Below are 12,527 nucleotides of genomic sequence, written 5' to 3' on the forward strand. Positions count from 1 at the left end.
CCTCCCTTTAGGGCAGGGGTAGGCAACCTTTTTGAGCCGGGGGCCGGGCTGCTGTCCCTCAGACAACTGGGGGGGCCAAAGCCAAAAAATAAATAATTAAATGATTTTTTTTTTAAAAAAAATAATTAAATAAATAAACTGGGACAAATGTAGGACAACATTTTCAAATGATGGGCACTTTTTAAAAAAAAGTGAAGGACACACAAAGAAATTTGCTGATTTTTAAAAAAACATTAATATCAATGCATGTTTCTGAGGCGTCTATAGACAATTGCCTCCCTTGCCCCTGCGCGCAAGAGGCCAAAGGCCCCGGCGGCAATCACCGGCAGGACCAGGCTGGGGCCGGTCCCAAGGCTTCGCCGGGCTGCATCCAGCCCGCGGGCCGCAGGTTGCCTACCCCTGCTTTGGGGCATCCCTATGTTCCTGTGATTAGGCAGAGCCTACAATATAGAGCCTGGAAATTTTACTTACTTTCAGAACCCCCACCAAGCTTCACCTATGGCCATGATAACTGAGGGATCCTTGGGTTTGTAGTCCAAAAAAAAAACCACTCGCAAGCTCTTGAAATAGCCAAACTTTTCAAATGAACAAAAGGACTACCATGTTGATAATGAGTTGTTGTTGTGTGCCTTCAAGTTTTCTGACTTATGGCAAGCCTAAGTCAAATTTATCACAGGGGTTTCTTGGCAAGATTTGTTCAGAGGATGTTTGCCCTTGCCTTCCTCTGAGGATGAGAGTGTGACTTGCCCAAGGTCACCCAGTGGGTTTCTGTGGCTGAGTGGGGATTTAAATACTGGTCCCCAGAGTCATAGTCCAACTGGCCATTATGCAAAAATTATTGTCACAAATGACAAAGCATTTACTACTCTTATAATTTCATCACTTTTGTCTTTTTGTCTTGTAGCCACAACCACTAAGTATGTTCAGATGCTGTTCTATTGCTGTCTAACAGACATGGACAGTGAAACAGAGATGACAGAAACCAAAGCCAAATAGAATCATGTTGGCAGTTTCCACACTTGAAGCATCCACGTGGCTGTAAATTCTGTTGTGCTCTTGGACTACACCAGAATGCACAACTGCACTGTGCATCATTTTGATGTTTCTTAATCTGCGCTACATTTTTTGCTTTTGCTTTGTCTGATTACCAGTTTGTGAAGTCTTTTTACTGATTCAATAGCTGGTAATTACACAGTTTGGGACATGGGGATGAAATGCATTATATAGAAAAAAAGCACTTAATAAGTGCTAAGGATTTTTTTAAGTCTAATTATAAAGGTGACTCAAAGTTACCAGTTGAAAGCAATTGTCTGTGAAATGTAAAATCATGCTAACAGGAGAAACTAAAAATATCCTTTCTATCCCACAAGATATATGAACTTATTTACAGTATAAATTTTAATTTTAGGGTGCTGTAGCTGCAATTTTATACTCAGTTACTTAGGAGTAAACCCTGTTGAACTCAATAGGTCTTGTGTCTGAGGCAACATGCATAGCGTTTCACATGACATACTTCATAGAAATAGGATGTCAATTCATTTTATTCATTAAATAATAGTAATCTTTAGTTCTGAATCTATAGGGTACAGTATTGTGGCAATGTGTAACAATCAGTGGAAGGATGCAAATGGCATTGTAAGGAAACATCTAAAAGAAGACTGGTTACAATTGCTAGTTAGTCAAATTCATCACTGGCACACCACTACTGTGCCTTAGTCATATGGCCAGCCCTACAACTAAGCAGTGGAAAAGGACATCATCTCATCCTTCACCTCAGGTAACAAAATGTCTTAGATTAGCCATGTTCACCTCTTTTCAGAGTGCAACTGTGGTGCCCAAGGAAGTATGTTTAGTAGCAAGTTGAACTATTAGCAGCTCATTCTGCAAGACAGTATGAGTCATTGAAGTAACACCAGATTTCTATTATGGATAAAATATCATCCTCAGGATTTATAATATTCTTGACATTTTATATTACAAGAAAGAGAAAGTTTAACATTTAATATGCCAAGTTTAAGATTCCTCCTTAGCTATCCTGGGCTATAATTCTGTGTTCTCAGATTATTGAGACAATAAGCAAAAACTATCCATGCCAAGTCACTCCCAGTCTTTCTTCTGAATGAGCCACTGTTTGCACAAAGCACACAAAGCATAAAACAATCAATACTCTTTTTGTTCTCATCGCAGTATTTTATATTATTACAGTATAGGATGACAATCTGCTAAACATACATCAATTTTGAATAAAGATGGGTTTAAATTATGCTGCATTTTCATTTGTCAGTTTTTTCCTAAAACCATTGCATACACATAACAGGTTTTACATCCTCACTCTTTTTGTTTATTTGTTATAAAGAGTCAAAAGAAGTGTTTACAAAAATCTTGTTGAAAAAAATCTTCTTCTACAAATGTGTTGGTAAATGTTTCTTGAATGCATGCTTAGGAAATATTTTATATTTAACAACACAACATGCTGATGTTGCACACCACTATTCTGTGATGTATCACTTAATGAAACTGAGGGGCTGTACATACAGCCCCTAAGGGGTGGCATGCAGCTGCCTCTTCTTCAGCCGGATTGGGGCCACGGCAGCCTCACTCCACACTCCGATTCAGCTTTTGGAGGGCACAAAAAAGAGCCTTGCACCCTCCATACGGTATGGCACCCCTTCAGCACTGCGTCATCTGGATGCAGTGCTGTAGTCACATCACGATGCCGTGTGGTCCGGAGCGCGCACAGCGTCATGATGCCTTGGGGGCGGAGTCAGAGCATGCGTTGTCAGGACGCTGTGCCTGGACTGCGCACAGGCTGTCTTTCAGGCCTGTCTGTATAGGGTCTGTGTGATGTTTGCTTTACAGCTTACAATCCTTTCACAAGACTGGAGAGACTAAATATTTTCAGTGTTTTTGTAAATGAAATAAAAGGATTGCCATTTTATTCTTTGTCGTGGGCAGCAAAATATGTCGTAGGCTAGCCCTTAGCTTTTCAGTAATAAAGGATTCCCCAGCTGACTTTTACTAAAAGTAAACAAGCTATACCTACTCTAGGCATTACTCTGGTATTATACTATATCCCTACTCCAAAGCCTTTGTCATCAAGCATTGTGCCTTCAAGTCACCTGTTAACTAATGGTGATCCCATACATTTCATAGGGTTTTCTTGGACAAGAGATGGTATTGTCAGTTCCCTCCTCTGAAATATAGTTTACAGCACCTGGTAGTGACTGGTGGTCTCTCATCCAAATACTAACCAAGGCTGACCCTGCTTAGTTTCTTTTGTCATTAGGTCCTTAAAATGGTTCTCATTCATTTTCATGCCATAGTGCTCTTCCAATTGTAACTGGGTAAGTTGTGTGTCTAGCTGTATATTCCTTTGTCCCTTTCACCTAGCAGGTATGTAGCCAGGATTTTGGGAAGGGGGGAGTCCAGACTAAGTGCCACGATTATAATGGGGCCTGGCATGGCAATGCAGTGGCGCACACAATTTTAGGAAGGGGGGATCCAGACCGCACAGACCTCCCTCCTTGTCTACGTCTCTGCACCTTAGGACTGCATGTCTTTACAGCAGATGTGGGAAACTTTGGTAGGTCTAGGGACAATTCTGACTGTCAGTACACTAACACAGGCTGCCCCAACAAAAATGTGTGCTATTTCTGTTTGTTTTACAAAACCAGAAGTTACCAAATACTCATTTCTGGTTTAAAAAAAAACAATAACAAAACACACTCACACACACCTTTTCCATCTTGCTCTACAACAGGACTACTTGTAAAAACTTTATAAGTGCTGCTTTGTTTTGAGCGAAAATTATGCTCAAACAGTCAGACAGACAATTGCATCTACATATCAATAAATGAGATTATATATACATGTTTATATATGCTAAGTAGCATCTCCTGGCCTGACATCCCTCAGACCTAATTTACTATGCCTCTGCAAGTGACTAAGGTCGGTTTTCTTACTGATCAGGATACAGCATATTGTTTTCACCCATCTCTTTCCAGCAATCTCTGGTGTGAGGAGGAATTACAACAGATATCTTGCGTCTGATTGTTGCACTGGCAGTTGCTGGTGGGAGGCAGGTGGAAAGGTATACTGTGCTCTGATAGAACAAACCTTCATTGCTTGCAGTGACTGCAAAACATGACCAGGTTCTATCAATCAGGATGCAGCATACTGACATTTCCACCTGCCTCCTGCCAGTCATCACCTGTAACATTTTCTGAGTGATTTTCTCTTTATTATTAGTCTTTACTCTTGTAAAGAACTCTAGTTTACTGTGGTGTCTGTTAACAGCAAATGCATCTTTTCCAAATAATAGCCAGAAAAACAGTAAGCTATTTGTCACCATAGCATTGCTTCAAGTGTGTTTTTCCCCAATGTCAATAACAAATGTGAAAAAGGCTTACTGCCCATTACCACCAATTTTTCTCTCATGATAAAAATGTCAATTTTTCCACTTTCCACTTGAAAGTCAAGTGTAACTCCTACAGCACTTAGCTGGCTAAGTGCTGTTCTTGCTTAGTGGCTTCAAACAGAAAACATCAACTAAAAGAACCATGTTCTCTTTTTTAGTAATGAAACCAGTGCTGAAGTTCATTTGGGTTTCATTTGAAATTTTCTTCTGTAGGAGCAGGAACTTCATCGTGGACCAGAGTTCAGTACTTGAAAATTCCACACTTTTCATTGACATGGTTCTATCAATGAGCTTTGGGGGGGGGGGGAATCAGATATTAGAACTATGATCCTGTAAATGGGCAGTTCACAATACAAAAACACACTCTTTAAAGCTACAATGACAAAATTATGCTCAGATTTTGGGAAGTGGATCAGGCTGAGAACTCTTCAGCACTCCATCATAGCTATCTGGCCCAATTTGTTGTCACCTGCAGAGTTTATGATTTACTGCATGTACTCATTCATCTCATTTATCTGTAAGAGTTGAATTACTCTGGGCTCAGAACAGAAACTGAACTAACTCACATGAAGTAGTTCACACAATTGGGATTGTTCTCACTGTGTACCTTCAAGTCTTTTCTGAGCTGGTGATCCTAAGATGAACCTATCATGGGGTTTTCTTGTCAAGATTTGTTCAGAGTGGATTTGCCTGTCCTTCCTCTGAGGCAGAGAGAAGAGTGTGACTTACCCAAGGCCACCCAGTGGATTTCCATGGCTGAACAGGGATTCAAATTGTGGTCTCCAGAATTGTAGTTCAACGCTCAGACTACTACACCAACACACTGTGTTGTTTAGATGGCATAATATTATGTATGGTGTGGGGAAATTGAATAGGGAAACCCTGGTAAGATCCTGATGGAGAGGTGGGATATAAATATTATTATTTTATTATTATTCGTAAAATCCTTCAGGAAATATTTCACTAGCCCAGCATAAGACAAATGTAGACTTCAGTGGCTGATATGCCATAAATTAATGATTGCTACACAGACAGTAATGGAAAGTGCCAGCCCATTACTTATGAGGTGTAGCAAGAAGCAGAAAACTATAGAAACCAAATGTTGAGGATAGAACACTTATCGATTCAGCAAAATATTTACAGAATCCATTTTCTTTTGATTCTATTCTCCAAAGTAGTTCCTTCCTTTGTAGCAGGGCAAGGTAGAAGGTTTGGGAAAGGTTTTTAATACTGTACTGAGAGAATTATCTTTTCAAACTGTTAACTTATAAAAGATCTGTGTTTCTCCTTGCCTTCTATGTGTGGAGAAGTCTGGACTCATGTGCCGGTTAAGTGGATGCAGTCTGTCCCCTCTTTTCTGATCTTTGCTGTGATTCATATTCTCAAAGGGAAGCGGGAAGAACAAGTTTAGCAACAGATGGCCCATATGTACAGTATCCATTTTCAATGCCCATGTCATGTCCTACCTGAAGCAGGCTTCCTCAAAGAAAGAAAGGAAAGAGGGACGCCAAGATAACTGACACTAGTAAAAGTCAGAGGAAGCTTGCTGTTTTGTCCCAGAATTATTAGAAGCTGACTTTGGACCAACCCATAAAGTTCTTGAAGCTCCCTTAGAGCAGGAGTGGTGCTTTACCAGTTTGAACACCATAGTCTAAAATGCCAGAAGCAAAAAGAAGTAGGCCCACCTTAAAATAAACACAGTGAATGCACCACAGAAATAAGCTTCTTTTTGTGGAGGCCTGTTTGATTTAAGTGCGTCTCTGAGATTTCTTCATAGTTGAAAGAGCCATTAATTAAAAATAAATTCTGTATACCCATTTCAACACTATTGATTTTAAAATGCTTGGAGGTTTTCAGTATACGGTAATCTTATGAATATATCCAGGGGTAGCCATGTTGGCCATTTAGCAAATCCAATCAAAAATCCACCAGTGATACCTTTATTGGCCAACCAAAATGCACAATATAGCTGTCACCAGTTTTCGAAGCTTCACTGACTTCTTCATTAGACAAGGTGTTACAAACCAAACAGGAGGGAAAAAATTGAAGATGTTAGTCATAAGCCTGCATTTTGCTGTTTCTGTTCTAAGTTAGGACTGTATGGAGGGGCATATCTTGCAGACTGGCCCCTCCTCATCCTGGACAGGTGGTAACTGGGCGGTTTTCAAAGTCCAGGAAATTTAACATCCATTTGCATCTCAACCAAGGCTCTTCCTTTGCAACCCAATATGGGGCTGTGCAGACCAGCCAGTAAGGCTGGCCTGGGAGCAGAGTTGAGGCATGGTGTCCATACGACACATGCCCTGACTCTGCCCATGGCGGCGTGATGCAGAAGATGATGATGCAGAAGATTCTCTGAAGATGCCAGCCACAGGTGCTGGTCAAACATCAGGAATAAACTCTTCCACCTGTCCTGAATGGGGTCACGCTTCCCCTGAAGGACTCTGTTCGCAGTCTAGGGGTGCTTCTGGATTCGTCGCTCCACCTTAAATCTCAGGTGGATGTGATAGTCAGGAGCACCTGTTATCAGCTTCAGCTGATACGCCAGCTGCGACCCTACCTGGGCCGGGGGGACCTTGAAATGGTGGCACATGCTCTGGTAACCTCTCAGTTGGATTTCTGTAATACGCTCTACATGGGGCAACCCTTGTACCAAACCCGGAAGCTTCAATTAGTAACAAATATGGCAGCTAGGTTAGTCACTGGATGCTCCAGGACCAGCCATATAACACCTATCCTGCAAGATCTACATTGGCTGCCTATTCGCTTCTGGGCGCAATACAAGGTGTTGGTTATAACCTATAGAGCCCTAAATGGCTTGGGCCCAGGGTACTTGGAGGACTGCCTCTCCCCATATAATCCGCCCTGCACTCTCAGATCGTCCGGGAAGCATTTGTTAAGGGTTCCTAAGTCAAAATAAACCTTGACTGCACAAAGGGCGTTTTCCATCTCGGCCCCGCAGCTCTGGAACTTTCTTCCCGACAAGCTCCGCTCCGTCACCTCTCTTGATCTCTATAGGAAGGAATTAAAGACCTTTCTCTTCCAACAAGCTTTCCCCCATGTGTCCTGACTTCATGATGTTCTCTCCTGTTGTACGATGGTTTTATTCAGCTAGTCTGTTTTTTCTGGTTTTTTATGCTGTTGTATTTTATAGTGTTTTAAACATAATGAGCTGTTTTTATGATGTTTATACTGTATGTCTTGTATTCTGTTTTTGTATTTCTTTTGCCTTGTTGTAACCCGCTTTGATCTACCTTGGAAAAGCGGGCTATAAATAAAAATTATTATTATTATTATTATTATTATTATTATTCCAGAACACAGCCACATAGCTTGAAAACCCCACAAAAAACTAATCCATTTATCCTTTATTTCTACAAGTTATTCAGTCATTTATGTAATATTAATTGACACAATTTAAAATTATCCATTTTAAAAGACTCCCAAAGTGCTTACCAATTAAATAGAATGTCTAGGCAGAGAAAGCAACTGCTTTGACATTTCTACTGTTACTGAATGGTAAATAAAGGCATCTATTGTTACAGCTAGAAAATTGTCTCATTTGTAGTGGAGGGGATTTGCTTATGGAATGGCAGACAGTGTTCATTTCTATTTTTAGCCAAGCTTGCTTGTTTTTATGTAACTAAAGGCCAATTCATTCAAACATGGGAGTTAATTGTTCAGATTTTTAAACAGGGAGCCTTACCATGCAACCAGTTTATCATACAATAAATATATCACTACGATTTAATGTAGGACCCAGATGATTTCCTCCATCCCCAAAACCTAAGGGGGGGCAGGGCAAAATAGTACAGTGTGAATTGAGCATGTTCAGTAGTCACAGAACACTAAGCATTCTTTTGTATTTTTAGTTGTATTTCTTTTTAAAAGTGGGAGCTGTGAACAGAATAAAGTACTGTATACCAGAAAAGCACATGGCTGAATGGTTCGTTGGAACTTGGAATGAAAGCACTCAACACAGAAACTTTTGTTTCAAGTACTAGCTTACACTATGTACTCGGAAGAACAACCTTCTTACCTTTGAACCTGAACAGTAGATAGGACTTTAAATCTTATTTTCTCAAATTTGTCAATTAAGAAACATACAAGTGGAGCTTACAGATAGATAAATTGGCTAGAACCAAAGGCTCTGGCTTTTTGGGCTGAATAGCCACTCCTAGTACAACTTGTTTTGTTTTACTGTGAAATTGTATGCAGTCCCAGGTAAATGGGCATAGGATTGCAAAATAAGAATATTGGTATGTTTAGAGGGTGGCCTGAATGTTTAATTTAAAGCTAACAGCTGGTCAGTATCAAAATACTTCATATATTTTAAATGTTATCCAAATCTTACCACTTTAAGTTCCCTTCCTTTGTCTCTTATATTCCACATGATATAAAAATGAACAAATCCAGAGGAATTCACTGAACACAGCATGTCTGATAGGAACTTGCATGGCAAACTAAAATGTTGCCGTTCTGTTTACAGCATTACAAATGGAACAATTAGACATTGAAAGTAATAATCCTCTAGTACATGTGCCAGGAAATCAAACACAGAGAGATTTTTAGAAAAAAGGATAAACTGTACTCAGAGTGCAGCAGAATAATGGAAATATTCTTCACCGAAGTACTGATATTCCCATGACTTTTTGCATTTTATAATCTGAAATAAAGCTTTGCCAATATTATCTTTTCATTCCATTCTATTTAATGCCACCATCCCTTATTTTTAAATAACATGAGCTATAGCTCTTTCTCACCATACTTCAGTGGTTCAGACAGCTGCCTTGCTATGCTAGTCAATCTGCTAACTTCTGTTTTAGAAAAAGAACAGATAGCACAAAAAAGGAAGTCAGATGTTCAGATTGCTTCTGCTCTGAGATGAGACAAATGAGATTTGTTGATCAGACATGTTAGAGCAACAGGCTATCAGCTGACTATCTTGAATATAGCATAACACTCCAATATGGCATAGCATTGCCATGATCAGCCTTTCCATTCCTACAACCTCAAACCCATTTTTTCCTCTGCCCTGCTTATTGTTTAACAAAGCCCAAGAACTCAGTCCTGAGAAGGGCTATTGCCTCAAACTAAGAGGAACTTGGCTGCAGCACCTCTAATTACAGAACCTGCAGCCAAATGGAGAACTTGTGGGTACCACTCTTCCCTTTGTGTATATACACTAATTTATAAGAACCCTGGATGCCTATCAGACCTTCTTAATACAAGGCAACATACTCTTCTGTGTGGCCCAACTACCTAAACGGCTGGCAGTTAATGAGCCCCAAAAAGACTACTTAAAGTCTTCCTTTTGTTCCTAACTTATCAACACTTCTAATCATATCTAGTGGCATCGCTATGGTAGATGTCATCTGGTGTTGTAACTCATGATGTCACTGTCTCCCATTGATTTCCTTAAATACTAGAATCATAGAGTTGGAAGAGGCCATCCAGTCTACCCCACTGTGATGCAGGGACACAGTATCAAAGCACCCCTGGCAGATGGCCATCCAGCCTTTGTTTAAAGACCTCTAAGGAAGGAGACTCGACTACACTCTGAGGGAGTTTGTTCCACTGTCAGGCAGCTTTTACTGTCAGGAAGTACCTCCTAATGTTGAGCTAGAATCTCTTTTCCTGGAGTTTGCACCCATTGTTCTGTGTCCTAGTCTCTGTAGCTACAGAAAACAAGCTCCAACATCAATATGACATCCCTTCAAGTATTTAATACTACACCATACAGAATCCTTAATAATGTTTTTTGTACTAATGTTACTCATAAATCGTAATTCTCATATATCAGTCAATGCAATAGCGGTGACATAAACAACTAGGAAAATTAAATTATATCTTTACATTACCATATTATACAGACAGCCTAAATGTATTTACATTACCTAATTTGCATTATATAATTACATAATTTCATGGGATTAAAGTTAAAATTTTGTAAAATATGATTTTTTAAAGAAAATTTAAAAAGAATAAAAATGGTTAAAATTCATTTCTTTAAAAAAAATGAAATTTAAATTTTTTATTAAAAAACCCGGGGCCTTTCCTTTCTTCTCCCAGACAGCCTCAATCCACTCACTCTTCAGTGTTTTAAAGGGACGCAGATGAATGTCACAGCCCATTTTTGTCAAAAGGCAGATGTCTGGGGAGCAGTGATGTCACCCCCGCTTAGATGTGGCTTGCACCCTCAGCACCCCACTAGTGATGCCCCTGGTCATATCAGTTCTCGAATATCTGTCTTTCTAATGTACTCATTTCTAATAGAGATGAAAATATCATGCCATCATATCAATCATTTTAATGCCCATACATGCAACATTTTCCATTTAAGATGGATGGTGACTTAAATTCCATTAAAGGAGCAAAAGCTGAGGAGTCATACTACTAGCACTTGTCCTTTACACCAGTGCTACTCAAAGTGGTGGTCCAAGGACTGATGCCATTCCACAAACTACTCCTAGGGAGTTTCCAATAGGCACTTTGCAACATCAAGACGTGATCTGAAATTCCCTTTGAGCCCACTAGTTTGGGTTCAGAACCAGAACGGTGTAGTGGACATATTCCAGTTTGTCAACATCATTTCTTAAGCTATAATGCTAAGAACTGGATACAGTACTCCAGGCAAAGTCTTACCAACATAAAACAAAATGATGCCATCCGTTTTATATTATAGAGACTGTACTTCTTTTGAGCTAGTCAGGACTGATCCTCCTGATATTTTGCTGCCTGAAGTACAGAAACAAATGTTACCCCACAACTCAATGGGGCAAATTTGCAGACTACTTAAAGCAACCTAAAGTTCTTTTGGTGCACCATCCAGAAAATACCAGAAATGATGTTCCTCTTCTTTAATGGTAAGTATACAATAACAAAAATAGCATATCCTTTCATGACACCCTAAATCTGCTGCCTGAGGCTTTGACCTCCCTCTATATAATGGTAGGGCTGGCCCTACATGTAGCCTAGAAATGGATGAATCTTTTTAGTGGTCACATTACACTGTTGCCTCATGTCTAGCTTGTGGTTTATTCTAGTTCCTGTTTACATGCACTGCTGTCGAGCTGTAACCCATCCTGAATCTGCACAGATAATATCTCCTGTCTAAATGTTGAGCTATTATATTTATGTCTATGGTAATTTATATGACATAATTTTGATCCAGTTCTCTATTCTGTTAAGATAATATCAAATCCTGTTTCTATTTTCTAAAGAAAAAAAAGGCAGCATGCATCCTGAACAAAGTGACTGATCACACAGACATCTTTGGTTCCTGTCACTGCAGAAATCGCAGTATTTCCGCTGGCAGGCACCATGTCTGAAAGATGAATCATGATCCCAGGAGGCGTTCAGAAGTGCATTTGCTTTGAGAACAAGGTGCATCCTGGAAAACAAAGTGCATATTTGTTTCAGAATTGCTGGGATTTTTGCAATGGTGATAGAACATGCGCTGGTGGTGAGAAGGTACAACTCCCACCCAATGCATTCCTGGGAAGGCAATATGTGCCCCAACCAGGGTGAGCAGACATTGGACATTGTCAGACAAGGGAAATTGGAAGTATAATCAAATGGCAATCCAAACGCAATCATGGGGTTTAACATTATTGCGTGATAGACTACCACACGCAATTTCAGGCAATGGGAAGTCAGTCCAAACACAATCATGGGGTTTCATATTATTGTGTGAGAGGTGATCACATGCAATTTCGGGCAATGGCAAGCTATTTTGGGGCAATGGGAAGTCAGTTTGAAGACAATTCGAATTCACATACATTCGCTGAACTCACATGAATGCGTTCTGGCCCCACTTTCTTTTCATTCGAAATTAAGAGAAATTCCTCTGTGTGATAAACTCCAATGTCCTTTTCCAGGACATTTCAACCTTCTGTCCAAGAGGAACTGCAAAATCTCCTCCATTTTGGACATGACCAAAGGGGTCATTCAGAAATCTTTTTTTAGAACAACAATGCGAATAATCTCTCTCACACATTCTGGGTTTGTTATTCACACTACGCAACTGCATCTATGCACATCCCTGTGACTCCTGTTGCTCACACATGCCAGCGTTCGATTAAAGATGGAGTCGATGATGCAAACGTAT

General features: G+C 40.0%; 1 protein-coding gene across 2 annotated transcripts in view; it reads left to right on the top strand.

Annotated features, from left to right (window-relative positions):
* Positions 1 to 2,265, top strand: part of LOC121929537 (Y+L amino acid transporter 2-like) — a 42,526-nt gene extending 40,261 nt beyond the window's left edge. For both annotated transcript variants that reach the window (XM_042465173.1, XM_042465172.1), the window contains one exon: positions 905 to 2,265. In XM_042465173.1, coding sequence (XP_042321107.1) covers positions 905 to 996 — 92 coding nt within the window. In that variant the 3' untranslated portion in view covers positions 997 to 2,265. The remainder of the gene's footprint in view (positions 1 to 904) is intronic.
* Positions 2,266 to 12,527: the final 10,262 nt, after the last annotated feature.

The sequence above is a fragment of the Sceloporus undulatus genome, chromosome 4, assembly GCF_019175285.1.
Source record: "Sceloporus undulatus isolate JIND9_A2432 ecotype Alabama chromosome 4, SceUnd_v1.1, whole genome shotgun sequence".
NCBI lineage: Eukaryota > Metazoa > Chordata > Lepidosauria > Squamata > Phrynosomatidae > Sceloporus > Sceloporus undulatus.